Here is a 24978-nt window from a genome sequence, read left to right as displayed (position 1 = left end):
CTCCTCGTTTGACGCCGACAAGCTTCGTGATAGCATATATAACTGCTCGCCACTTCTCCCCCCCCCGCCTTTACATCCCTCCCCTCCTTCATCTTCTTCTCTTATTTGCTTTATTCTTTCTTCACATAGCTTCATCACACAGCTTCATACAAGTCCTCCTTTTCGATCATTACCAACGCGAGAGAGAATAGACGCCTGAGACGGGTTTGCGCATCGTAGTACTCACGACTTCTTCTTATCCCGCCTGAAAAAGAAAAGAAAAGACTTCAACATGTCTCACCTCCCAGTCGAACCCGAATTCGAGCAGGCCTACAGGGGTATGTTGTTGCTTCGCTCTCCTCCCTCACTCGCCGGACCTGGGATGATGGGATGAGCTGTCTTGCGGAAGACATCAACTCCCATGGACATAATCACGGCGCCCTCGAGATCAGCTAGCTTACGTTGAACGCTGCGCACTAGAACTTGTCATCACCCTCGAGCAGAGTACGCTTTTCGAACAGCATCCAAACTACCGCGCCGCTCTCGATGTCGTCTCCATTCCCGAGCGTATCATTCAATTCCGTGTCGTCTGGGAAGATGACAAGGGCAACATGCGAGTGAACCGCGGCTACCGAGTCCAGTTTAACTCGGCCCTGGGACCCTACAAGGGCGGTCTTCGATTCCATCCTTCCGTCAACCTCTCTATTCTCAAGTTTCTCGGATTTGAGCAAATCTTCAAGAATGCCCTCACTGGCTGTAAGTCGCTCCTTTTTTGTATATGTACGAAAATCGTGAGGTAACAATGATGACAAAACTAACCAATCTGCAGTGAGCAGTAGGTGTCCATCCTTTATCTTTCCCTTGGCAAAGATGAAACTCGCCAAACTTGCATGGAAACGGCCAGAAGAAGGCTGTCTAGTGGGGGGGAAATGCTTAAGTGGAGCTTAACGAACTAACCATTCTCGTCTTAGTCGGCGGTGCCAAGGGTGGTGCTGATATCGACCCCAAGGAAATGAGCGACAGCGAAATTCGCCGCTTCTGCTTTGCCTTTATGAGCGAGCTCAGCCGACACATCGGCGCCGACACTGACGTCCCCGCTGGAGACATTGGTGTTTCCGGCCGCGAGATTGGCTTCCTGTTTGGCGCTTACCGTCAACAGCGCAACAGATTCGAGGGCGTCCTCACCGGCAAGGGCCTCAAGTGGGGAGGCAGCTTGATCCGCCCTGGTAAGACGACCCCCCTCCCTGGGGATTACATATAACTCCCGTCCTCTTGGCGATGGCAATAGCAGTCTGGTTGTTCATCGCATCGTTTCTGTATGATGTATGACAAAGGCTAACGTGTGGCGAAATCACAGAGGCTACGGGCTATGGCGTCGTCTACTACGTCCAGCACATGCTCGAGTACATGGGCAAGGGTAGCGTCGCCGGCAAGCGGGTGGCCATCTCCGGCTCAGGCAACGTCGCTCAGTACGCCGCGCTCAAATGCATGGAGCTAGGCGCTACCGTCGTCTCCCTCAGTGACTCGCAGGGCTGCTTCATCGCCAAGTCCGACGATGCCTCCTTCACCCCCGAGCACGTCCAGACCATCATGGGCCTCAAGGAGAACCGCAGGCCACTCACTGAATTCGAGCACGACGGCCGCTTCGTTTACATCGAGGGTGCCCGCCCCTGGGTCCACGTCGGCCAAGTCGACATTGCCCTTCCCTGTGCGACCCAGAACGAGGTTTCCAAGGAAGAAGCCAAGGTCCTCGTCGCCAACGGCACCATCGTCGTCGCCGAGGGCTCCAACATGGGCTGCACCCTCGGCGCCGTCGAGGTCTTCGAGGCCGACCGGCGCGTGCGTGGCCCCGATGCCACCTGGTACGCACCCGGCAAGGCCAGCAACTGCGGCGGCGTTGCCGTGTCTGGGTTAGAGATGGCGCAGAACAGCCAGGTAAGGGATACCACTCAAGTCACTTCGTCCTCGTTGTGTGATATGGCGACTTTTACTTTGAATGTGCGCGTCAACGAAAACAGCCGGCTGACTTGCACCTCCCTTCTATAGCGACTCGCCTGGACCCGGGAAGAAGTCGACCAGCGGCTCAAGGGCATCATGAAGGAGGCGTTCCTTAACGGCGTCACCACAGCCAAGGACTACGTCAAGACGGACGGTGACGAGCTGCCTAGCTTGGTGGCAGGGAGCAACATTGCTGGCTTCGTCAAGGTTGTTCGGGCCATGCAGGATCAGGGCGACTTGTGGTGAAGAAAGGTTCCTAGAGGGAGCTGGTGGGGAACCGATGACTGTGTGACATTCGTCCATGCATTTCTGGGACCGCGAGCAGGGCATCGCGATATTTGGAGTCAACGGAGTTTTGTGTCAACTCAGCGGGAACGGCGTTCTGGGGGATTTCTTTTCTGTTATCATGTTTCAAGGTCTTGGTTCAAGTAGGCCGTGATAGATTTATGAGACAATAGATATCCTGTTTGTACGCTTGCATCGCTGTTTGTGTAATAAACCTGGGTCTTGTTCCAGCGCCGAAAAGCCATAGCTTCTCACGACATCGGCGAACTGCGGATCAGGCCTCGGGGTTATGGAGTAGATCTTATTACCAGGCATTCATGACCGAGACAGGTGGCTTATCGGGAAACGCCAGCTCGTCAGCCACGATATCTGTCTGTCGTACGCGACATTGTCGTTGCAATGCCGCCGTCGAATGAAAGAGCTCGACATGGCGATACAGAACCTGACCAGCAAGCCCTCGTGTCGCATATAGCAATTATCAACGTTGTACGAACGTCTGCTGACCCAACTAAAGACCGCCCATGGGACAACACGGCGCCCGTCAGCCTTCCGAAGGAATGAATGCATCGGCGATGACATGGTAACGCAGCGTATTCGTACTCTATTGCTAAGGGACGGTCGTCCGACTTTTGATTACACAAGGGACAGTAAACTCGATCCTGCTGGTCGGGTACCTATTGGACGGGTCAAGGGATCTGACTGGACCACCTACAATGCGTCTGCCTCGGAGAATGAAAACAAGCCAGGAATATATACGAGGTGTTTTCAGAGCCCAGAGCGACGGTCGCAGCCACAGCTACAGGCTCCCAGCACTTGGTTCGAAATGAGCTCGGGTAGGACTTTTCGGTGATAATAGTGTACTCCGTACATTGCAAGAACCACAACGAAGCGGAACAGATGGGTTCTCGAGCTTATTACCGAGTGCTGAACTTGGAATACGTTGTAGTGTACATAGAGCCATTAGCATACTGGATGTTGGTCGAATTGAGCCAATGCAAGCTGCATCAAGGGGTTTAGACGGGGACCCAGGGCTTTATTCCGTGGTGGGTCGCTGCCTAAATAGGGTTGGCCCTTGATGGGTGATGGGTGGGGCCGATCGGGTCCGTGCATGTACCCTCGTGGTACCTGACATGATTACGTGAAAGTGTTTCGAATACCTATAATATTGGGTATCGTAACCTTGTGGTTGGTCAACGTGCATGTACACATAGTAATCAATTACACAAAGGGATTGGAAAAGCGAAACCTGCCGGATTTCCCTTTCGAGCCATCGAGTTCATTTACGACACCCAACCCGCCACCATCTTAAAACGGTCAACTAAAAGCGCCAACAGCAACCTCCACGGGCGCAGTGTACCGTACCTCTTCTTCCACGTCGGCATTCCAGTCACGCGAGCCCCTCCACGAAGCAATCCCCTCTGAGAAGTCTTGACCAGGTCTATCGTCATCACCATCGGCCATGGTGGCTGAGAGGAAAACCAGCACTGGGCCGGTGAGAACCTCATCCATCTTTGCCCTGGCAGCCGTAGCGTAGCCACAACAACTGCGTTCTCGCGCCGCGGTCAAGCTCGGGTCTTAAGTGCGCCCTAGATGGCTCTCGTCAGGTCTACCTCCCATCATCGGAGTATCACAAGGCAGTAATCTTGATTTTCCTCTGCATCCTACCAACCAACAAGGACGAGCAAGTCGCCACTATGTGACGTATTTTGTGACCAGAACCCAAGGAATGATCATCAGGACATCCCTGCTCTCCTGTATCGTCAGAGTCATGTTGACGATGATCCAGAGCCACGCCTACGGAGGTAAGGGGTAAGGGAGGGATACACAAGCCTAGATGACGGACAGCCTGTGCTACCTCTCGGTTAATGTTATTGAGTTTCTCTTAGACTCCCACCTCCCTTCTCAGCCCTCCGATTCCACCGATATACCACCCATCGATTCAACTAACTGTCATCTCGTACTTCGGTCGGTCTTTGCGGGCAGATGGCGTCTTCTTGTCTCATGACGCCCGGGTTCTCTACGACACCCGTTACTCAGCCTTGCCTGCAAGGGGCCCGCCGTTCTTCCGTCCCTCGCTTCCCTTGCGATATCAGAGCTAGCTGGACTTCGCCGAACCCGCATATTGCCGCTCGTGCAGAACTATAATCACTACGCAAAGGATGTCTCTCATTCCAGGAACATGCGTGAACCACTTACCACTCGCTCCTGTCTCAGATGACTATTTCTGCAAGCCCCCTGCGCCAACGCGACCAACGACATGTATCTGCACAAGCGCAAATCCTCCCTTACATCGTGGACGTCCTCCCCTTTCCGGAATGGCCCTCCGGCCACAGCCCTCGGACCATGTCTGACTACCACTGAGTCAAGTAGAACTCGATCTGGATCTGCCAATGGAAACCCCCCGAAACCCTGCCGGGTTGAGGGGGTAGAACTTGTTAGACGAGTCTGCATATCAATCCTAGACACCCGAGGCCCGCAAACTCACGGGATAAAAGTGAATGAATATCGAGGCTACGTCCATTGCGGGACAGGCTACTTGTTCAGACCTCTTCTGCGTCGGTCGTACAGTCTACTTCTTCTGCTGACTCTGCCCAGAACCTAGCTGCTATATATCCTCTTGTCCTCGGAAGCCATGCCGCCCCTGCGACGCGGATTTGAGACTATCAGTTCACCATTTCTTGGAATCTCCCCTGACGCAACTCGCAAAGCCGCAGATTGCCTCCTGTGGCTAGTGGTCCTGTCTCTTACAGCAGATGGCTCCGATGGCGACCGAAGACGGCCGCCGTTCTCATGGCGGTCCGGCGCAACTCGCCAGGAATTTGGGTTCATTCGAAATTGATAAAGACGAACTTCTACCTGGCGAGGCTAAAAACATGGCAGACCCTCCTGGGTGCTCGTACAACAGACAGACACCGCTCAGCGTCATACGGCATTCGGAATCCCATCATATAACGAGCTTTGGCACCCACGAAGAGGACACTAGCCGTCCGCGACGTCGCCTTGATATAAAGAATCGGTCCTACACCGAGCTTCGTCTCATAGGGAACTTCCCCCGCATCGCCAAGCCGGTCGAGCTGATGCGTAATAGCTACGACGCAGTCGTCATTGGGTCAGGATGTAGGGGTGCCGTAGCTGCTTCTCGGCTAGCGCGATGTGAAGAAGCTTCCGGGGAGCGGCAGTCTGTCTGTATACTAGAACGAGGAACTGAGGAAAAATGGCCCGGCGAATATACCGGTGGCGTTCTCGATACGTCCCCCCAAACCTATGCGTCTGGCCTGATCGAGTCGGACTGGGATTCCCCCCTGGCCGTTCAGGATTGCAGTGGACTCAATGATGGCCCCAGGCTTTCTACCTTCGCGACATACCTGACAGACGCTTGGAACTGGGGCGCCGAGATGTTCTGCGAGTGCGATGTCCGCTATATTAAAAAGGCCGAGAATCGGGACGGATACATTGTCTATTTCGCCTGGTACGGCCGTAATAGGCACCGTTTCGGGCCCGATATCCAGGGAGACCTCATGTGGGTGCACGCAAAGAGATGCGTCGTGCTCGGTGCTGGTGCCATCGGTACAGCCGAGATCATACTCCGAAGCAGAGAGATGGGCCTATCAATGAACGACCATATCGGTCAAAGTATCAGCGGAAACGATGATACAGTCGTTGGTAGGGCCCCAGACGGGACTGGAGGCAACGGAGTGACTCCCCGCGCTGGCGAGGTATTCTCAGGGGAAGGCGGCGGAACGCACTCTGGTCTGATCGTCGCAGGCGCCGCCGTGATCCCCCGTGCACCGGGCGGTGATCCCTTGGCCACCACCACTGCGCTTGCCGAGCGGTCTGCGGACCACTATATTCACAGGGAAGAATTAACGATTCCCACGAAACGCAACGACTTTATCGATCCTGTTGGGGACCCTGCATTCTCACCACAGAGACTGTCCGATGACGATCACGACTGGGAGGAACGGGAGATCAGAAATGCATCGTCCAAACTTAACAGCGCGAGGATGGCCAAGGCCCCGGGATTCGGCTTCACTGAGGTCATGTCGGGTTTTATTCATCGGCATGATGACCTCACCTTGGACAACCGCGAAACGTACGAACTTGCCTACCAGACAGCCCAGGGTCTCTGCGAAAGCGCAAGACTCTTCCTCCGTGTTCAGACTTTCAATACCAGGGCCACCATTGAAGATCCTGACCACGCGGCTATGTTGACAGGCACCTTTGTCTGCCCAGCCGTTCCAGGATCTCCATTCATGGTCCAACGCGGCGCTTTCAACCTGCTCATCCTCGATCACAAGTTGCCCAGCACCCGAAATATGACATACAACTTCGACATGCAAGGCGTTGACGGTAGGCGACTTCACTTTCATGGGTACAAGGTGGTCGATTCCTCTGTAGCCCTCGCCCCTTGCCGGTTCTGGCGCGCAACTAGTACGGTCTATGTGACCATTCTCGAGCCTTGTCAGGATAAGGAGGCGATTTCCAGGCATGATGAGGCGTGGCGTCTCGGCAAGGTGTTGGCCAGAGGTATCATGCACATCCGTCCAGCTGACTTCGTCTCTCAGCTCCTGACTATGACACCGACGGGAAGCAACCTGATAGATAAAGTCTACAGTGCCACGAGCTTCCTAAGCTATTTCGCTAGAAAATCGCTGCCGCTGATTCTAGGGCCATTCGCTCCCTTGGAATACCCGCGCGGCATCTACAATGGGCATGTCAACGAGACACCACCCGATGCCTCGTTTGACATCGTGGCCTCGGATAATGTGAAGACGCGGATGTACATGTGGGCCTCCACAAACGACGACGTGGACACCAAGAACCTCTTCATGATTCCTGGTGCGGCGGTGGACCATCGCATTTTCGCCTTGCCCACCATCCGCTACAATGCTGTCAACTACTTCACGCGAGCGGGTTACAGAGTCTTCATCCCCGTACACCGGATCGGTCAACTGGGGGTCGCCCGGGACGACTGGACGACGTACGATGCTCGACTAGATCTTCGGGCTTGCTTGGACTATATTCGCAACAACCCCGAGTTTAACGACGGAAATGCTCCCGGAAACAGAATCTACACCGTCGCACATTGTATGGGTAGCGTAGCATTCGCCGCCGGCTTGCTTGATGGCACGATTCCTGCGAGTTGGATCCTCGGCGTGACAGCCAGTCAAGTCTTCATGCACCCTGTCTGGAGCAAGCCGAACATGGCCAAGATAGTCCGGAGTCCCTTTGCCCTCGACAAAGCCTACAAGGCACTGCTGGGCAACTGGTTCTCCTGCGGCACGGCTCGGGATGACAGCATCCCGCAACGCCTCCTCAACGAGCTGTTGCGGTTTTATCCCCAGCCGCGCGGTGAAACGTGCGCCAACGCCGCGTGCCACCGTTGCACCCTTATATTCGGCCGTTGCTGGAATCACGGAAACCTCAACGAGGCGACGCATCGACACATTGATCGATTTTTCGGCGGTGTCAACATGACGCTGTTGCACCTCCTGATGAAGCAGGGGTGCCAGGGCCACGTCTTGACCAACGCGCCGCGCTTCGACCGCCTCACCACGTGGCGAAACGTGCGGCGGCTCGAGGGGCTTCCCTTCTTCCTCTTCGTGGGCCGGGACAACGCCGTCTTGACTCCCGAGGCTACGGAACGGACATACAACGTCCTGCGCGACGCCTTTGAGTCTGATGAAGTCGATGCCGGTGGCGATAGTCGGTTCCGGCGTCGCGTCATTCCGGGGTACGGCCACTTGGATTGCTGGATCGGGCGAAATGCCTGGAAGGACGTGTATCCACTTGTCAGAGAGCAAGTTGATCGGGTCGTCAGGGGCCCGGGTTACGAGTTTGAGGAACCAGACGATCGGTTCCATGCCATGGTGGAGCGTGGTGACTTATTATACTGACTGACTTGGCCGAATTCCCGCGATGTCCAACTACATCCCTCTCATTATCCTGTCTGATGTGTAATTTCTGCACCGGTGGTCATTTCTGCACACCACCGCTGTGTGAATGGGGTTGTGATTAGAGTTGATAATCTCCCTTGGGAGATGATGCTTGTTGGTCCTCCGCCATATGAGCATATCCCATGATGGCCATGCTTTTAAATCCAACCTTGCCCTGGAACAACACGATGGTCGTGAAAACGCGTGCAGACTGATTTCTTGCAAATGAATACTCAAGTGCCTATTTGAGTTTCCGTGGTCGACAATCCCTACCTAGCCTTGCTCGTCCTGTATCCATCAGGAACGCCTAGAACAGGAAAATCAAAGCAAACTCCTTATAAAAACCATTCAAGACCAACCCAGACCATCCAAACAACATTACAGACCTTCGTATAACTACATGTTATCCAGCCCCTTCCCAAATATAGAATAAACGTATTATGATACAGGCGCCGTGTCTCCCTTGCGAGATGCCTCCCCCATCACCAGATTGCGGCCTGGTCAAAGTCAAACCGCTCAAGCTCCTTCCCGGCATCTTCCAGGTCTTTCTTGGCCTTCATTCGCATGTAGAAAATCGGACAGTCCTTGCTGCTGCAGATCACCTCGCAATGCATGCTGCCCTGGCACCGCTGGCATTGTGTCCACAGCCTCCCAAACCGCACTTCAAGGTCCGACACACGGTCCAACGTCTTCTTGTACAACTCTCCCACACGTGGTCCGCAGTTTGAGCATGTTGCGCCAGCGCTCTCCTCTTTACCCGTCAGGGGCTTCTTGCAGCCCATGCATGTCTGCGTTTTCTTGGCGAATTTCATCAACCCGCCCACCGTCGGTGCCGCTACAGAGATGGTCCGCGTGTGCGCTCCTGTCAGAAGCGAGTTGGCCTTGGTCTCTCCCAGAATCGGCTCAAAGATTCGTGACAGAGGCTTCGCCAGCTGGTTGTCAAGGTAGTACCTTGTGTCGATGGGCACGTTATTCTCCAGTACGAAGATTGGATCTTCCGACTTCTCGTAGTTTCTCGAGCCAGCCGGGCCCTTCACCATGACGTAGGCCACCCGATCGCCGAGTCCAGGAGCCGAGCCTGCATCTCGTTTCTTCATACGCTGCGCTAGCTCCACGTGTGCTTGCCTGGCCGTGTAGTCGTCTTTCGCGAGAGCCTTGGTGATTACCAGCTTCGACATGTCGACCTTGTTCTGCAAGAGGTCGGAGATGGTGTCTTTGACGTACCTAGTCAGATGGTTGGTTAGCTCAATGTACTCTACCCTACCGCATATTGAAAGGGAAAGGAGAACCCGCCCCGAAAACGGGGACTGTGTTGGCGAAAGACCAAATATAAGACATACTCTTGTGCGCCTGGAACGTCTCGATCAATTAAGATCATTCGAAGCACCTTTTCAATGACGGTCTGCACGAGGAGGCAATTGTCACGTCGGACCGTCTCAATGCCCTTGGTGTCCATCTTGTCGTACTTGTCCGGCCTGGTCCAGTACAGACCGGCGTACCGCTTCTTGTTGATGAGGAGGTAGGGGAAATACACCTTCTCGAACTCTAGCTTGATGGGCTTGATAAACTTGGCAGAAACGAAGGCTGCCGCCTCTTCACCAAGCTTCATCGTTTCCGCGAGTTCCTTGGTACCAAATTTGACCATGACCGAGTCCGTGTCGCCGTAGATGACCTGCGCATCATGCGCGTACCCGTTGGCGATGTTGTACTTGGCCTCGACTTCTTCTTTGGTTTTTTCAATCATCTGCCGGCCAAAGCTAGTGGTGCCACTGGCGATTTCGAGACAAGGAAGCTTGCCTGTCGTCGCACCGGTCAGGCCGTAAACCGAGTTTGCGCTGATTTTCAGAGCCAGCTGCCGACCGTTCAGCACCGCCTTCTTGAAAGGATCCGTCTCGGCGGCTAGTTCTCGTTTGGCCTGTTTTCTCGCAGCGAGGAGTTCTTCGAGAATCTGTGCGAGGAGACCCTTCCTCTGTTTTGTCGTGACAAAGAGGTCGCCGGCCGGCGTGACAATGTAATCCTCGTCCTTCTTCAGATTGAACTTCTCGATCATTGGCTTTCTGAGCAAAGTAGTGTAGCAGAGGTTGTGCGCCTGCATGATGCTCGGGTATAGGGACGCAAAATCGAGCGTGGCAATGGGCACGTCGTAGTAACCACGTGTGGGTTCAATGACCGTTGCCCCCTCGTACTGTTCATCTGACGCTTCGGACTTCATGTTGGGTATGACGAGCTTCTGCTCGAGGGCCTTCCTGAAGAGTTGACTCATAAACTTGACTTGCTGGCCTCGCGCCAACAGGAAGTTGAAGGGTACGCCCGTGACTCTTGCCATTTCGGTGTAGTTTTCAAGACAAGACAGCTTGTCCATCAGCCGCTGTGGTAAGTAGGCGTCTTTTAAGCAGTACAGGGCCAGACGTCGGCGGGATTCCGCCGTCCCGTTGAACAGTTCGGTAATCATCGAGTGGTGAACATCCTCCTTCTGCTCGCCCAAGAACTGGGAGCATACTGAGTTCAAGGTATAGCTGCGGAGATGATAGTCACGCTGCACCAGTTGCAGAAGGTCCAGCTGTAGCCGGCCGTTGGTGTTCGTTGTCTTGGAGTCACGGTTCCCCATCTGTTTGCTCGAAAATTTGGTTTCCCTGCACCTGGACGGAACGCTGGGTAACCGTGACCAGTAGTTGAACCCTGGGACTTGAAGGTGGTGGGCCCGTTCCAGTAAATAGGGAAAATCAAAGTTGGCAATGTTGTATCCAATGATGAGATCAGGGTCCACCGTCTGCACAAACTTCTGCCACTCGCTCAACATGTCTTCCTCCTTCTGAAACTCGAGTACCTGTGTTGCCACAATCGAGCTGGTTGTATTGAGACAGAAGACGTTCCGCACAAACGGCTTGTCCTCTCCGTATCTGGTGACGAGGTTGGCAATCTGGATCACGGGATCGTGGGTTGCCTCGGGAAAGATGCCTTTGCGTCCAGCGCATTCGATATCAAACGACAATATACGGAGAGGCGCCATCTTCGACCACTCGCCCTCGGGCTTGTGGGCGATGAGGTCGGTATAGCGGATTTCAGCCTCGATCTGGCAGTTGGATTGCCTCCGATATGATGGAAGGAGAGTATAGGTTTTGGCTGGTGCTTCGACCCAAGACATTCCCTGGATCTATTTCTGCGGTTAGCCTTGGTCACTTAACGGCGTATGATGCAGCAGCGAGAATTTCCACAGCGGGCGCCATACCTTGCAGTCAATCATGAATCGAAGAATATACTGGATGCTGTCAAATGTCATGACACCGCCTTCGGCACCTGTCCATAGACCCTTCCAGTTGGCACTGCCAGACTCGATCGTAGACCGAACCCTGGCGATGAGCTTTGGATCGTTGACAGTGATCTTGAGATATGGACTCTGGACATTGCCTCGAAATCCGTAGATGTTCTCGCGCATGACCAGAGACACCGAGTAAATGACAGGCTGACGGTCAGCGACTTGGGCCTCGAGGAAGGCCTTGAAGGCGATGCAGTCCTGGGGCTGAAAGGAGACGGGGGCTGCAACGTAAAGGTAATGTCTGAAATCGGTGACGTGAAGCATGACCGAGTTGCCCTTCTCGGTTACGCCGAAAAGCTTGACCGCGGTCCTGCCCCCGTGCAACGTTCCTTCCTCGGCCTCAATCTGTTGAAAGCAGATATTGTCGACATTGGGATCCAGGTCAGGCAAAGGTGGCCTTTCCCATGCCTGATCCTTCTCGCTATTGCTCTGCTTGAGGTCCGAAATGTCCTGGCTCAGCTTCTCGAGGACCTCCGACTCGAAGGCGCTCTTGGGCTGACTTGACTCAAGTTGGCCTTTGGGTTTTCTTTGGATACCCGAAAGTCTCGGTGCCGGTGAGGATGAGAAAGGCTCAACCTTGCGCTTCTTGATCGAACCAGGGGCCGGGGGGATGTTTTGACGAGCGCTGGGCGTCTCCCCGAGCGCCCGTTTCTGGGGCAAGACAGTCGCTGGCATGATGCTTTGATGGAGCTCTTACGATGAGACACCAGAAGTTTGAGTGACCACGTTCACAACCGACATATGCTTCGATGGAGGGGCTGTTGGTGGTGATGGTGGTGGTGTTGTTTGTGTTGTGCTACTATGGCTAGAGATAACCTACGATATCGAGTAGTAATACCTAGGTAACGCGCAAACCCACCCAGATACCCAGATTCTAGGTGGGACGCGTTAGGACGTGACGTGACGGACCACTTAATGGATACGCGACATGATGAGTCATCATACTTATTAATTAGGTAGTACTATAGGTGTACAAGGTACAATTGAGGGTTCGGGATTCGACATACCATAGGTACAGAATACCTACCGAAGGAACCTACGGAGATCATGTGCTTTGATTCTGTAGCTGGTTCGTATCTCTATTCAACGACTCTATCTAATGGTTCGTAACATCATAGTCCCTGCCGTAGGCCCAGATATGCTGGGTGTGATGAGCTTCATGACCAACCCACGGGAGTGGAGAGAATACACCAGATGCGATATCTTATTCCTGGGATGGAATCGAGTTTGCTTCCTCGTATATGTTCTGTCCACACTCTCATGATAACTCTACACATACACTTTCCTGCGGCAGCTCAGTCGCCGCATGCCCTCCCGACACCAGAAGTACTTTTGCATAGCCGATCCTGTCCCAACAGCCAGCATGGGACTCGGGAGGCTATCGTTGTACGTAGCCAGACTAAATCAATGCGAAGCCAGAAGCGCACGACTTGCATAGAAAGCGCACAAGGTCATACGTCGCCTGATGGCTCTGGTATGGAGAGCTTGTCCATTAATGGAATCGCAAGAAAAACGGGGTAAAAAAGAATAGCGACGGCTTGAGCTGATCCTGCCCGCCATCACGGAGAAGGGTTCTCCGAGAATTCCTCAAAGCTGAGATCCCCCATTTCGCACCAATTACTGACCGGCTGTCACCCCGTTAGCGAGGAGCCCCATGTCATAATGAGGGGCATTTACTTACCAAACAGCTAAGGCGCCTGCACCAGCTGCAATCCGTCTTACCGACGTAGAAGTTGTTGAGAAGCACAATGAAGACTACAATGACGAGAATGAGAGCCGCAGCACGAATAATCCACCAAATCCACCAGAGCGGTTTTCGTCCTTTAAAAAACCCAGTGGGGTTCTTCATGAAGGGTGGCGCTCCTCCCTCATTTGCTGGCACACTGACTGTGGCATAAGACGTCTCGTAGCCGAGCCTCTTTCTCAAAGAATTGGGAGAGTGAAGGACACAGATGCCGAGGCAAAGCCCCATCAGAAAGCCACCAATATGGGCAAAATTGTCCAGACCAGGTAGAAGCCCGAGGACGAAGCAGACGGCTATGTCGATGATAATGAAGAGCAAATCCTTGATTGGAGATCGACGCTCCTTCCAGGAGTAAAGGAGGTCGAGTAAGGTCAACGCGATGATCCCGAAGAGAGCACCGGAGGCTCCTTGAGAGACCTCACCGGAGCCAGCAAAATTGGCACCCATGATATTGCCGAAGATGCCCGCACTAATGTAAACGAGGAAGAAGCGAATGGGACCAATGGCCATTTCCATCTCCTTGGCTATGGTTAACTGCAGCAGCATGTTGACGGCGATGTGGATTAAGCCGGCGTGTAGAAATATGGGTGTGATGAATCGGAACCACTGATTGGGTACGCCGTCCTCGTCCGGATTCTGGGGATCTGGCACACCGCCAAATCCACAGAGCTCCCCAAGGGAGCAACGATTCGAGTCGTTTAGTGGGTCGCTGTTGGTAGTGTTGGGACACGGCCAGTATATGGGGATCGTCGCCTCTTTGATTTCTTTTGGGATGTGCATACAGGGAACATATCGCGCTCCCATGTTGACGTTGACATAATAAGATGGGCCGATCATGGGATTGAAACTCGGTTTGATCATGATCGGTGTACCAGTTAGGATTCCTATCTATCCTGTCAGCGCTCCGTGGGCCGCAAAATAACCACGGCAGGAGCCGGGTAGAGGGAGTCCCAGTGAACGTGGTGCTTACCATTCCTCACCAGTTGGCCGATGAACACACCGATCTGGACAGCCGTGAAGAAATACACAACCCAAGGGATGCGCTTCTTGTCGGCGCCAAACATGCCAAGCTGGCCAAAACCGACCTTTTTCGATTTCTTTCGTCTTTGTGAACCTGGGACGTCATATACATGATCATTCATCTCAACATCCTTGTGTGGTTGATTGGGCTCGTGGCCATGATTTTGCAAGGGTATGTCGTCGGCGAAGTGCGCCTGCGGAGGGAGATTGGAGACAGGTGTTGCTGATGAGCCTGGGCCATAGTAGGCTGTGTCTTGGTGGCCGTAGGGAGTAGGTTGTTGCATCATGTTAGTGGTGCTGCTGCCGTAGGGGCTGGGCCGAAACCCATTCTGTGTCGAGTCTGTCGGGTAGGCATTGTCGTCGAAGACTGTGTCGAAGGGAGAAACAGTATCACTGCGCGGTGGTCTATTAGTCGTGTCCGGGACGGGGTTGCTTGAGCTGTAGGGCGGCGCAGTCGTTGAGGCGGGAGACGGCATGTAGGCAGCGCCGCTATAAGGGGACTGCGACTGTGAGGGTCCGGTTGATGGCGGTCGGTTGCCGTAATAGAAGTCGTTCGTAGCCATAGTGCTGGCAGTCTGGTGTGAAAACCAGGCCACGGTCGCAGGGCTCCAAATGGGAACTATATGGGAAATAGGATCGCGCGAGACTTATTGGGCTGACGTTGCAATGAATTAGGAGAGGATTCCGTTCTCGGTTGTGTTCTGCGTGGGTGGTGAGGAAACCAAAAGTCCGTCGGAAAAGATAAAGAGAAGGTACTAAATGGTGTCTTCCAAACTGACATGATGTGACTGACGTGTGTTGACTTTGATTGATTGGACAAGAAAGGTCATCGGCCAAAACAAGAGGCAAGAACGAGAAGATCCAGGGGCTGTGCAGGGGGTATGAAGGGTGCCTGAAGCGGTCCCGGGAACCAGTCGCTTCGCTGGGTGGCTTCATTTTAGTGGGTCTCTCCATGCCAGCGGCTGCCCCACATTCTTAATTAAGAACCATGGAAGTACCTGTGTACCTACTTCGTACGTCGTATGGTGGTAGGTAGGCACGGTAAGGTAGGTGGTATTCGTACCTAGGTATCCGTACAGTCGCTCAGCAAAGGTTTCGACCGATCTCAACCTTCGAGGCGAGGCGTATGCATATTGTATAGTGGCGTGCGGATCTTCAAAAAGTTAAGAATCCGTCATTGGACAAGGCGCAGTTCTCGCTCAAGAATGACTTCATGTATTCTATGGACTCCCTTCCGTGGTGTTTTGACTTCCAGGTTCTTCGGTATCAATACTTGCGCTGCCGTTGGTACGAAGTACAACGTAGGTACAACGTAACCAACGATTAATTATGGTGCCAACCGCAAAGCCATCTCAGACGACTTCATCACGTGCAGATAAGCAAGATGGTATTCGGAATGGCCCTTGTAAAACTTCGCGACATTACACCGTAGCAAGTTCAATACCTCCTCCATTGAGGCAACCGTTCACGCAACGGTTACCAGCCACGAGTACACTTTCGACGTTGTTTTGATTACCCTCCCTCAAACAGTAAATCCCGCCACCATTGGCCAGAAGCACGCCAGCTATTAATTACCTACCTATACATATGTACAACGCACTTTGTATCGGTCCTCGCCAAGAAAGAAACGGAATACGCGCCAACAGACCGACAGAGCACATGCCGGCCAGTAAACACCTACATGGGTGAGCACTACGCAGACGAATTCATACAAACAAATTGATTTCTACGCAGAACCAGTGATAATAAGCCCCGTTTACCCTAGTATCAAGACCACCAAAAGTGGTCGCACGACGATTGAGACCGATCGACCTGGCCAAGATGGTGAAGGGTGGAGTCAAATGGGACCTGACGAGAAGTAAGTGCTGAATATAAGTGGAACAGTCGCCCTCTCGTCAGATTCGGACGACCGCAATGAGGATGTCAAGCATCTGGTTACCGGATGGCGAAGGTCCCGATAAGAGCGAAACAGTAATAACGGGAGGAAAAAGAAGAGGGTCTGCAAAGAGGTCGCAAGCCGCGCGTACGGGACGACTGTAGTGCTCCGCAAGACCAACATTAGCCCAAAATAACACCGCCAACTAGTTAATACTCCATCCAGCTGCAAACTTGGCGGATACTTAACGTGGACGTGGAGGGAAATACTGGTTGCTGGATGACGCAACGGACATGCGATGCTCAGTTACGTGTAGAATCTGGGACATTCTGCGTCTTAGGGTCATATATCAGCTTCCGTCAGACCATACGTCTGTGAAGGCAGAGCCCGGGGTTACGCGAACCCGGTGCCACGCGCAGATGACGGTGCTCACGGTGCTCTGCGCGCTCTGCAGCGCGTTTACCCGAAAGGTAATGGTATCCAATCCGTTCATACAATTTAGGATAATAGCACTAGCATCTATGTGGCGAAGTGCCCTTTTCCGGGACACTTGTATTGGGCACAAAGGTTATGCTAGCCGGTTTCCCAAACCAACAACGTGCATGTTCCAACCATTCCGTCCGCAACGCCTCTGGAGGTACATGTTCCGGCCACTGGCTATTAGGCCATCTTGATACATATATTACACAGGATATCCGTGACCAGCGAATGCGTCCCGGTCTCGTCGTCTGAATAAGCATGGCCCATCATGGACGTTTGCTATCCTCCTCACTCTTCTTCGCGCCCTCGTCCTGTTCCTGTTGGCTACGCTTCCCACTGCCGGGTATAACCTCTGACACCTGATCGATAATAATCCCCCAAAGTCCCTTGCCTTCTTCCAGAGCCTTCCTATGCTCCTCTGCTCTCCTTTGATTCCACTCCTCCCGTGTCTCGTCGCCGTACCATAGCTTCTCTAAGCCACCCCGCTTCTCAAGCTCGATGCGCCGCATGTCGGCCTCTGTCAGACCTTCACGGGCCATGCGCTCCTGGCGAAGTCGACGCTGCGCCTCTTTCGCGTGCTCGGGAAGGTCGGAGTTGAATACTTGCTGGGCGCGCGCGCCGAACCGGTCGTAGATGGAGCGGCCTGTGTAGTCGTACGCAAGCTGCGAGGTGGACATGGAGAATGTCGCGGCCAGTATGAGGAAGCGCCAGTCCATACGTCGGGGGGGTAGGAGCATGACGATCGGGGAGATGACGGCGCCAGCTATGGCCGCTTTGTGGATGAGCGGCGGTGTGTTTGGAAGACCGTCTGAGGGTTCGGGCTGGCCTTCGGCCAAGCTTGGCGTTTGTTGGTCTGCCATGGTGAGGGAGAGAATTAATGGACTATTCGTACTCGATCGCAATAAATGGACGTAAGATCTTGTGCTTCTAGTGTCTGCCGTTTAGTGTGTGTCGGCAAGGTACGTTTAACAACGACCGGAGGGCAGAAGTTGAAGAAAATGTAGATTGGGGTAGTGCCGAACTCCGAATTAGAGCCGCGTGCGTCTATGTCGCTAGCTGGCGCCTACGGGAAAATTTGACTGCAAAGAGAGGGACCCACTCGTTCGACTACCTTGATGGGATAACCGCGTAGTCCTATATGACTTTTGCCGCCAACCCCTTGTACGAAGAGACAACCTAGAGGTGCGACCGTGTGTTGAGACCCCATGTGGTTTCATTTTACTGATCTTGTTTATAGAATTACTTTTATACACTCACAACATAGCCATCCCTTCGGTCTTGTAATTGCTTGCTCGTCATTATGCGATCCGGATTACGATGTACATCGTCAAGGCCTCACCGACGAGCTGGAGAGAAGGCCAAGACGTCCTGTACATCCTAACAGGTCCCTCGAAGCCGAGATCTGGGTTGCTGAAGCCATACTTATAGTCCCACAATGTGGCCCACCATAGCCTACCAGGTACACCTACCCAACAGCTACCATATCCAAAGCAGGTATTCAGTATCAAACTACTCGAGAGGCGGAGATTCATTTGACCTTAGGTACCTAGAATCTGGGCTTCATTCTGCCATAAATGAGCCCCTGCCTCCTTTAGCAGCCGGACACACTCTTCATTGTCGTTGACCCTTTCTGCCACGAACAGGGGCGTGTTGTTGGCCCGGTTCCTCACATGGACGCTTGCCCCCCTGCTGAGGAGCTCTCGGAGTATTTCCGCCCTTCCAACAGCAGCAAGGTGGACGGCAGTGTTCCCTGCGTAATCGGCGTGTTTTAGCAGTGGTTGGTTGGAGCCCCCCACGTCATCGTTATCGAGCAATTGCTTGACGGTGTCGCTATCTCCGTCGCGTATAGCGTATCCCAAGGCAGTGAATGCGGATTCGTTCATAGCGAGACCAGCTATAGCGGTTTCCAGAGAATACACGGGGTGCGAGAACATTGGACGCTTGAGCTCGGTCATTTCGCCGCGGAGCGACCGGGACATCTTAGCTTTAATCTCAGGGATCGTAAGGTTTGGTAGTGCCAGGAGATAGGACAGCTTGGTCAGCGCAGCCTCTGTGGTGAGATCCTGCCCGAATATCACGCCGGCTCTACCCAGCTCCGTGCCCGGGCCATATAGCGGGGACACGAAGCCGTCCAGACACTGACTGACATTGACCACGATGATGCCTCGGTCAATGGCTGACTTGATGACATTTGTGAGACTCCCGTCGACACCGCCCGGGGCATTTCCCATGCCGAATGTTCTGAGAACAAGGCCACGCAGATTGGGGGCACGAAGAACCGAGTCGACCATCTCCGGCGTGATTCCGGGAAAGATGTGGATACAGGCCACATGTGCTGTGTCGAGATGTTGGGTAACTTCGAGCTCCGCAATCCTCGTGGGCCGGAGAACCAAGGACCAATTTACGTCGATCCCAAGGCCGTTCATCTTGGCCAGTGCCTCGCAGTTGGGGCTAGCGAATGCGTCAAAGTTGACTGCGGAGTTCTTGGTGGTCCGGTTCCCTCTGTAGAGGTTGTGATGGAAAAATATACATACTTCTGGGATGACAAACGTTCCCGCGATAATAAGAGAACCCAGCAGGTTATCCACTGCGTCCGACTGTAAGTTAAATATCGGAGCTTGGGACCCCGTGAGAATGATGGGCTTGCCCAAGTCCGACATCATGAATGAGAGGGCAGATGCCGTATAGGATAGAGAGTCCGTGCCATGCAGAATGACGAACCCATCGAAAAGCCGATAGTTCTCTGTGACCGTCTGAGCAATCTCAGTCCAGCCTGCGGACGAGATAGAACTCGAGTCCAAGAGAGGGGAGAATTCCATGACCCCATATCGGACATGGCGGAGGTAAGTGCTTGGCGGCGTCCGCAAGCTGTCTAGCACAACCTTTTGACCGTCTTTCAAAGCCTCAAGGGTCGATGGTGGTGACCTGTCATTGAAAGACGGACGCGGAGCCATGGCATTCGCAAGGAATCCGCCGATAGGCTGTAGGCCGTCTGGAGTAGGCTGCATACAGATAGTGCCCCCAGTCATAATGATAAGAACCCGTGACTCGGGGTGGCATAACTCAGGCGGTTCGCCAGTTCCCATCATATTCGCAGGCATACCGATTAGTGCTTAAATAACCCAGGGATACCACACTGGTCTATTCGAAACTTGGTTAGCAGTATCTCTCGAGGTGGGATTCGAAGATTATAACAGTCAGTTTCAGTGAGGTAGGTGAAGACACGCTGTTTGGGTCGTGGTAAATCGATGGAGTTTCACGCGACGTACTATAGTGGCGCAGCAGATTTCGATGGATTTTAACCTTCCAACGCGTATAATGGTGGGTGGCGGATTGTCAAGAATGTATCGGAATTTGCTTAGCGACTGTGTAGTGTATTAGTTGGTTAGCGGTATATATAGGTAGAAAAGCGCTGGTCGACTATACACGGAACTATGTGCAGATATCCTCAATCATGGAAGGTAGAAATCTTGATGGCCTCTGAATGATGAAAGCAAAAAATACAAAATATATTCATTGCCGATTGCCGAAGGTCGGCCTAATAAGAGGTCCTGTGACAGTACATGCGATAGCATGCAAAAGTAGGTAATAGAGTAATTCTCAAGTATCGGTTAAGTGGACACCAAAAGCTAGGTAGGTGACCTTGCAAAGATTCAACCTTCTGTTCATAGACCGGGATATCATGGAGACATCGTTTTCAGGAGAAGGGATAGCGTTGCTGGAGCTCTACCTAATCCAAAGCTATAGGTAACATGGTAAGAATTGATTAGCGGTATGTATACCGTAAGTTACACGCCCCTCTCCGTTTGGCCCGTCACGCACGCACGGACCCACCCAGTGACGACTTTTAGACTTTTAGAACGCCCATGTCTGCACGAATGTAGATTCAGAGGTTCTCTACCTTTCAATCTACCTACCGCGACTTTCCCAACTTCAAATCCTCTTGTATCACGATCACCCACCCCATTTTGTACGGAAAGCGCCGCGTATTTTGCGCAGACAGAATCAACTGATCGATTTCGTGTTTCGATGTTTACCCCACTCTCATATCGATAACCGTGTGTCGCCCTGTCGACTTCGCAGACCGAGCTCTCTATTTCCCTGGGCGCAGTTTGACGTCCCGACACATCGCAATATGGCCATGTCCCCCGACACCAAGGGAGGCTTGTCCCCACGGTCATTTGCTATACGGCATCAGCGACCACGATCAAGCTTTACGGGATGCTCCAGAATCACCGATTACGAGCTTTTGGGCAAGCTCGGCGAGGGCACTTTTGGGTAGGCCATCTGATCCAGGTTGGACAACGCCAGAGAGGGCTTGACGCGCATACTGATTTTCGCCGTTTCGCTGTTCAGAGAGGTCTATCGGGCAAGGAATCGAAAGACGAATACAGTCTATGCGCTCAAGAAGATAATCATGCACAACGAGAAGGATGGAGTATGTTTCTTCACCACGGCGCCATGCAGCATTCTAAGAAGCCGAGTACAACTGACCAGAGATAGTTCCCCATCACAGCCTTGCGAGAAATCAAGCTGCTCAAGATGCTGTCTCACGAGAACATCCTCCGACTGGAGGACATGGCCGTCGAACATCCTCCTCGATGTAAGTTGGGGCCATTCTCCTCTTTCTACCACGGAACATGAGCTTACGAATTCGGAACTATCGCAGCCAACGACGTCAAACGCAGGCGACCGATCATGTACATGGTGACTCCTTATATGGACCATGACCTCTCAGGTCTTTTGGATAATCCCTCTGTTCGCTTCACGGAACCCCAAATCAAGTGCTACATGCTGCAACTCCTAGAAGGCTTGCGATATCTGCATGACAACCATATTCTCCACCGCGACATGAAGGCCGCCAATCTTCTCATCAACAACAAGGGCATCCTCCAGATAGCTGATTTTGGTCTGGCAAGACATTATGACGATGCAACCCCGAAGCCTGGCCAGGGCGCGGGCGATGGAAAGAGGGAGTATACCGGTTTGGTGGTCACTCGATGGTACCGACCTCCTGAGCTCCTCCTTCACCTGAAGAAATACACTACCGCTATTGATGTCTGGGGTGTCGGGTAAGATACACTCCTGCACCAACACCATTGCCCTTCCCCATACCGCGACAGAGCTGACGTGTTTTTCTAGCTGCGTGTTCGGAGAGATGCTCACCGGAAAGCCGATTCTAACGGGGGAGAGTGATAATCATCAGCTCGAAATCATCTGGGACCTAATGGGATCTCCTACACCAGAGAACATGCCCATGTGGCACACGCTACCTGGCGCAGAGGCCCTTCAACCTCGTCCAAGACCCGGCAACTTGTCGACGAGATTCCGAGAGCATGGCTCTGGTGCGATATCTCTGCTGAAGGAGCTCCTTCGACTTGATTGGCGAACACGCATCAATGCCGTAGATGCTCTGCAACATCCGTACTTCAAGATGGCTCCGCTGCCCGCGAAGCCCGGGGACCTTCCTACATTTGAGGAAAGTCACGAGTTGGATCGACGCAAGTTTCATGATCGGAAAGCAGCTCTGCCTCCAGCACCCAAGGGGGGAACTGTGGGCATGGGTCCGGAAGCTCATGGCGCCAACGCAGGTTTCGGCAGCGGCGACGTCTACGGCGGCCGGAACGGGGTGAACGGAAGCGGATACAGGACCGGGGACGAACGGCGTCCTGCTTGGCAACGGGATCGGATCTTGCCCGGTGAGCGGGGTCTCCCACCGCGCCCGCCTCCTCCTGCAGACAGCTTCAGTGGAGCCCGAGATGGCAGCGACGAACGCTACCGCGACAGGGATCGGGACAGACACCGGGGTGGACGTGACCGTGCGGCGTGGGGAGGGGATGTGGATACCTATATTCCGAGCTATGGAAGGGATGACGGGCGACACAGAGACGAACGGGCACCTTACGACCGCCGGCGACGCAATAGTAGGGAAGACTGGCGGTCGGATCGCGATCGGCAAACGGGAAGTCGCAGCCGGTCGCCGATCCGTGATCGAGATCGAGAGCGCGACCTTTATCGCCGGTGAGTGTCGACGAAGTAAGACCCGCACTACCGGTATCTTTCTCATGGGCCTCATCTTGTTTTTATATGCCTAGTATGCGGGCATTGGTATAAGGAACTCCAGCGGCGGCGCACGGTTGGGAATTGGCGTTGAAGGGTTTGGATAGAGACACTTCAGGGGATGCAATATCGCATGATCATCAATCAGTTTATCGCATAGCACTGAATCACTCGCCACCTAGTTAGATACTAAAATTCGAGGCTTGGAACGCCCTAGCTAGGAGTTAATACGTATCAAAGCTCAGAGCCGTTGCTCTCCTCCTCATGGATCGTCTGGGACACGAGCCCTACCGTCCGTTCCCTGCGTCTCGGGGGCATCGTTTCGAGGAAATGCCATTCAGTTTCGCAGGGAGACGAATCTCCAGTTTTACTCGAAGTAGGCCGCGTGGTGAGTGTGGTTGTGGGGGTTGGCGATATGGACTCATCGTAATCCTCCTTCGCGCCATCATGCATTCCCAAGGCCGAAGTGATGACCTCTGAGGTGACTGCCATGACTACTCCGGCTAGCCCACCAATGATTGCTCCACAAGTTATCTGTGGGTGAAATATGTGAGGAGAAGAACAGGGAAGGCAGACCTGTGATGGTGGCTATTCCAAGATAAGGAGGACTCACAAAAATATAGAGTGGCTGCGGAGACGGCATATTAGTATTCACGCAGGCAAGATGACCCCAATTGATTGGAGGAGAGGGAAAGCTTACTTGGAACGGACTGGTGCAGAAGTGAACAAGTGTCGTAAGCCAACGGAAGCTATATGACAATATGTAGATAACTGGTGCGAGGAGGGTGAGGATGAAGCCGACCAGTGTAGAGACCAAAGACCAGATAAGCCGTAGAGGGAAAGCAAGGACAGCCCCGAGCACATTTGTCGCCTTGACCAACCCTCCGAGCCATTCCATGATGGGCGTACTGCTGATTGAAGTGACTAACGGCCTGGCAATCCTATCAGAACATGACGACGTTTGCCGAACAGACGCCTGGAGACAGTTAAAGGAGTACGAATATGACGGGCAAATTGCCAAGTCGCTGGCTCTGGGATTTATGGGAGGGCTCTAAAAATCAAGTTGGTTTGCAACTTCCGTCAATGTAAATAGAGGTAAGAATTCATAAATTTGCCGGAGGGATGAACTCGTCCGGGATTAATATGGTTTGCTTCCTGGTCGTCTGTTTACGCATTTGGAATCGAAGAATGCCAGGCAAGGCAAGGTTCCCTGCCTCGTACGTACAACGTATTCGTACAACGTACAATGAAATGTCCGTCAAGGTAATTTATGTGACCTACATAGGTACCTAGGTCTTTGTACCGGTGACTAAGCAAGTGAAGAGTACCTAAGTAATACGCGTAGGTGGCTAAGAAACTACTCGTTATTAATGCCTACCCACTATAGGTAGCTAGGTACGAACAACGAGGAATGAGCTGATTACCTCATACTACCTATGTGCCTCTGTGGCGTATTCGTACCCAGTACGCCACGCGTGCAATCATACAGTACCGTTCTGAGAGCCAAGGCGTGGCTAGAGACATTGGCTAACACTGTACGTTGTACATCCGCGCTATTAGGAAGTAGTCCGCATCAGAGCCCAGGTCATCACGTAATTACGTACTGTGTTTCCACATGTATTGATCGCGGGGCCATCGTCTCGTTCCCGTAGTCGTTGACCTACCTCGCAGTCACCCTTTTTTTCTCACCTTCGCTATGAAGGGTCGGACTTCAGCGAACCCGAAGCCACCGAACAAGATCCATCAGGGAACGGTCGTAAATCCGAATCCGCACCTTTCACCGTCATCATACTGCTATCTCAAGTGCGAAGCGAGTTTTGAAACAGCGGCCATCTTGACAACTCGCACGACTGCGCTCGAAAACATCTCCTCGTTTCTCTCTCAATCCCGTTAAACTTTGACTTCACACCGATTTCCATTGGCTCGAATTTGTACGGGTATTCATCTGTTGCTACCTTTTTTTTCTTTCCCTGTTCGAGTGGAACTCTACGAGATCGGCGAGAAGTGACTACAAAACTGGTGAATTCAAGCTTAGCCAGCTCGGTCGTCGCTCTCTCCCCTCCTGCCAATCCCAGTCCCAATCGCTCGAGATTGTTAGCTAGTAGGAAAGGGACAATCCAACTTCACAACACCTTTCCGCTGCCGCCGACCACGCAGGAGGACCGAAAGCCACTGCTTTGGAGACCACGGCTGGTCAGCTCGTCAACCACGCTGTTAATACCTTCGCTCTTGCCGGGCTGCTGCAGTCCCACCTACGGCATCCCGTCGCCAATCCCCCCCCCCC

At 53.2% G+C, this 24978-nt stretch overlaps 10 protein-coding genes across 10 annotated transcripts; 4 read left to right on the top strand and 6 right to left on the bottom strand.

The window, feature by feature from the left end:
- The first annotated feature begins 93 nt into the window (after window positions 1–93).
- ACRALDRAFT_1075851 (uncharacterized protein) lies at window positions 94–2451 on the top strand. The gene is made up of 6 exons (XM_071018435.1): window positions 94–317; window positions 460–735; window positions 809–814; window positions 951–1205; window positions 1337–1914; window positions 2026–2451. The coding sequence occupies exons 1-6, from the start codon at window positions 272–274 to the stop codon at window positions 2221–2223; spliced, it is 1359 nt and encodes a 452-aa protein (XP_070872913.1). The 5' UTR covers window positions 94–271; the 3' UTR covers window positions 2224–2451.
- An 893-nt stretch (window positions 2452–3344) lies between these two features.
- ACRALDRAFT_209375 (uncharacterized protein) lies at window positions 3345–8159 on the top strand (the record flags this gene model as incomplete). Its single annotated transcript, XM_071022638.1, has 13 exons — window positions 3345–3400; window positions 3474–3613; window positions 3699–3754; window positions 3792–3958; window positions 3987–4032; window positions 4097–4219; window positions 4246–4393; window positions 4438–4445; window positions 4477–4607; window positions 4633–4817; window positions 4858–4986; window positions 5013–5085; window positions 5168–8159. The coding sequence occupies 13 exons, from the start codon at window positions 3345–3347 to the stop codon at window positions 8157–8159; spliced, it is 4254 nt and encodes a 1417-aa protein (XP_070872912.1).
- A 521-nt stretch (window positions 8160–8680) lies between these two features.
- On the bottom strand, window positions 8681–12189 carry ACRALDRAFT_2108303 (uncharacterized protein; the record flags this gene model as incomplete). Its single annotated transcript, XM_071023369.1, has 3 exons — window positions 8681–9422; window positions 9539–11352; window positions 11428–12189. The coding sequence occupies 3 exons, from the start codon at window positions 12187–12189 to the stop codon at window positions 8681–8683; spliced, it is 3318 nt and encodes a 1105-aa protein (XP_070872911.1).
- A 367-nt stretch (window positions 12190–12556) lies between these two features.
- On the bottom strand, window positions 12557–15034 carry ACRALDRAFT_1062860 (uncharacterized protein). Its single transcript, XM_071016681.1, has 3 exons — window positions 14229–15034; window positions 13196–14142; window positions 12557–13142 (listed from the first exon to the last, which is right to left on the bottom strand). The coding sequence occupies exons 1-3, from the start codon at window positions 14839–14841 to the stop codon at window positions 13074–13076; spliced, it is 1629 nt and encodes a 542-aa protein (XP_070872910.1). The 5' UTR covers window positions 14842–15034; the 3' UTR covers window positions 12557–13073.
- A 708-nt stretch (window positions 15035–15742) lies between these two features.
- ACRALDRAFT_1075848 (uncharacterized protein) lies at window positions 15743–16372 on the top strand. The gene is made up of 2 exons (XM_071018434.1): window positions 15743–15963; window positions 16051–16372. The coding sequence occupies exons 1-2, from the start codon at window positions 15866–15868 to the stop codon at window positions 16145–16147; spliced, it is 195 nt and encodes a 64-aa protein (XP_070872909.1). The 5' UTR covers window positions 15743–15865; the 3' UTR covers window positions 16148–16372.
- Window positions 16373–16608: 236 nt separating this feature from the next.
- ACRALDRAFT_1062858 (uncharacterized protein) lies at window positions 16609–17626 on the bottom strand. Its single transcript, XM_071016680.1, has one exon. The coding sequence runs from the start codon at window positions 17492–17494 to the stop codon at window positions 16901–16903; it is 594 nt and encodes a 197-aa protein (XP_070872908.1). The 5' UTR covers window positions 17495–17626; the 3' UTR covers window positions 16609–16900.
- A 255-nt stretch (window positions 17627–17881) lies between these two features.
- Window positions 17882–19684, bottom strand: ACRALDRAFT_1041659 (uncharacterized protein). The gene has a single exon (XM_071015225.1). The coding sequence runs from the start codon at window positions 19661–19663 to the stop codon at window positions 18173–18175; it is 1491 nt and encodes a 496-aa protein (XP_070872907.1). The 5' UTR covers window positions 19664–19684; the 3' UTR covers window positions 17882–18172.
- Window positions 19685–19837: 153 nt separating this feature from the next.
- On the bottom strand, window positions 19838–20209 carry ACRALDRAFT_209370 (uncharacterized protein; the record flags this gene model as incomplete). The annotated part of the gene is made up of 3 exons (XM_071022637.1): window positions 19838–19991; window positions 20068–20112; window positions 20193–20209. 3 exons carry the CDS (start codon window positions 20207–20209, stop codon window positions 19838–19840), a joined length of 216 nt encoding a protein of 71 aa, XP_070872906.1.
- A 560-nt stretch (window positions 20210–20769) lies between these two features.
- Window positions 20770–22659, top strand: ACRALDRAFT_1056243 (uncharacterized protein; the record flags this gene model as incomplete). The annotated part of the gene is made up of 5 exons (XM_071015873.1): window positions 20770–20912; window positions 20991–21072; window positions 21138–21237; window positions 21304–21706; window positions 21777–22659. 5 exons carry the CDS (start codon window positions 20770–20772, stop codon window positions 22657–22659), a joined length of 1611 nt encoding a protein of 536 aa, XP_070872905.1.
- A 269-nt stretch (window positions 22660–22928) lies between these two features.
- Window positions 22929–23592, bottom strand: ACRALDRAFT_1081148 (uncharacterized protein; the record flags this gene model as incomplete). The annotated part of the gene is made up of 3 exons (XM_071019109.1): window positions 22929–23228; window positions 23308–23322; window positions 23395–23592. 3 exons carry the CDS (start codon window positions 23590–23592, stop codon window positions 22929–22931), a joined length of 513 nt encoding a protein of 170 aa, XP_070872904.1.
- Window positions 23593–24978: the final 1386 nt, after the last annotated feature.

The sequence above is a fragment of the Sodiomyces alcalophilus genome, assembly GCF_042370955.1.
Source record: "Sodiomyces alcalophilus JCM 7366 unplaced genomic scaffold ACRALscaffold_6, whole genome shotgun sequence".
Taxonomy (NCBI): Eukaryota; Fungi; Ascomycota; class Sordariomycetes; order Glomerellales; family Plectosphaerellaceae; genus Sodiomyces; species Sodiomyces alcalophilus.
The sequence above is the reverse complement of the archived record's forward strand: the minus strand, read 5'-3'. Positions and strand labels throughout refer to the sequence as shown.

Bases quoted from the DNA above. Each gene is read 5' to 3' on its own strand.
- ACRALDRAFT_1075851 (XM_071018435.1), top strand. From the start codon at position 272: ATGTCTCACCTCCCAGTCGAACCCGAATTCGAGCAGGCCTACAGGG. The intron at 318-459 runs GTATGTTGTTGC...GCTGCGCACTAG, and splicing joins ATTCGAGCAGGCCTACAGGG to AACTTGTCATCACCCTCGAG. The intron at 1,915-2,025 runs GTAAGGGATACC...TCCCTTCTATAG, and splicing joins AGATGGCGCAGAACAGCCAG to CGACTCGCCTGGACCCGGGA.
- ACRALDRAFT_1062860 (XM_071016681.1), bottom strand. From the start codon at position 14,841: ATGGCTACGAACGACTTCTATTACGGCAACCGACCGCCATCAACCGGA. The intron at 14,143-14,228 runs GTAAGCACCACG...CAGGATAGATAG, and splicing joins CGGCCAACTGGTGAGGAATG to GAATCCTAACTGGTACACCG. The intron at 13,143-13,195 runs GTAAGTAAATGC...ACGGGGTGACAG, and splicing joins GCAGGCGCCTTAGCTGTTTG to CCGGTCAGTAATTGGTGCGA.
- ACRALDRAFT_1062858 (XM_071016680.1), bottom strand. From the start codon at position 17,494: ATGGCAGACCAACAAACGCCAAGCTTGGCCGAAGGCCAGCCCGAACCC.
- ACRALDRAFT_1075848 (XM_071018434.1), top strand. From the start codon at position 15,866: ATGTACAACGCACTTTGTATCGGTCCTCGCCAAGAAAGAAACGGAATA. The intron at 15,964-16,050 runs GTGAGCACTACG...CCTAGTATCAAG, and splicing joins GCCAGTAAACACCTACATGG to ACCACCAAAAGTGGTCGCAC.
- ACRALDRAFT_1041659 (XM_071015225.1), bottom strand. From the start codon at position 19,663: ATGACTGGGGGCACTATCTGTATGCAGCCTACTCCAGACGGCCTACAG.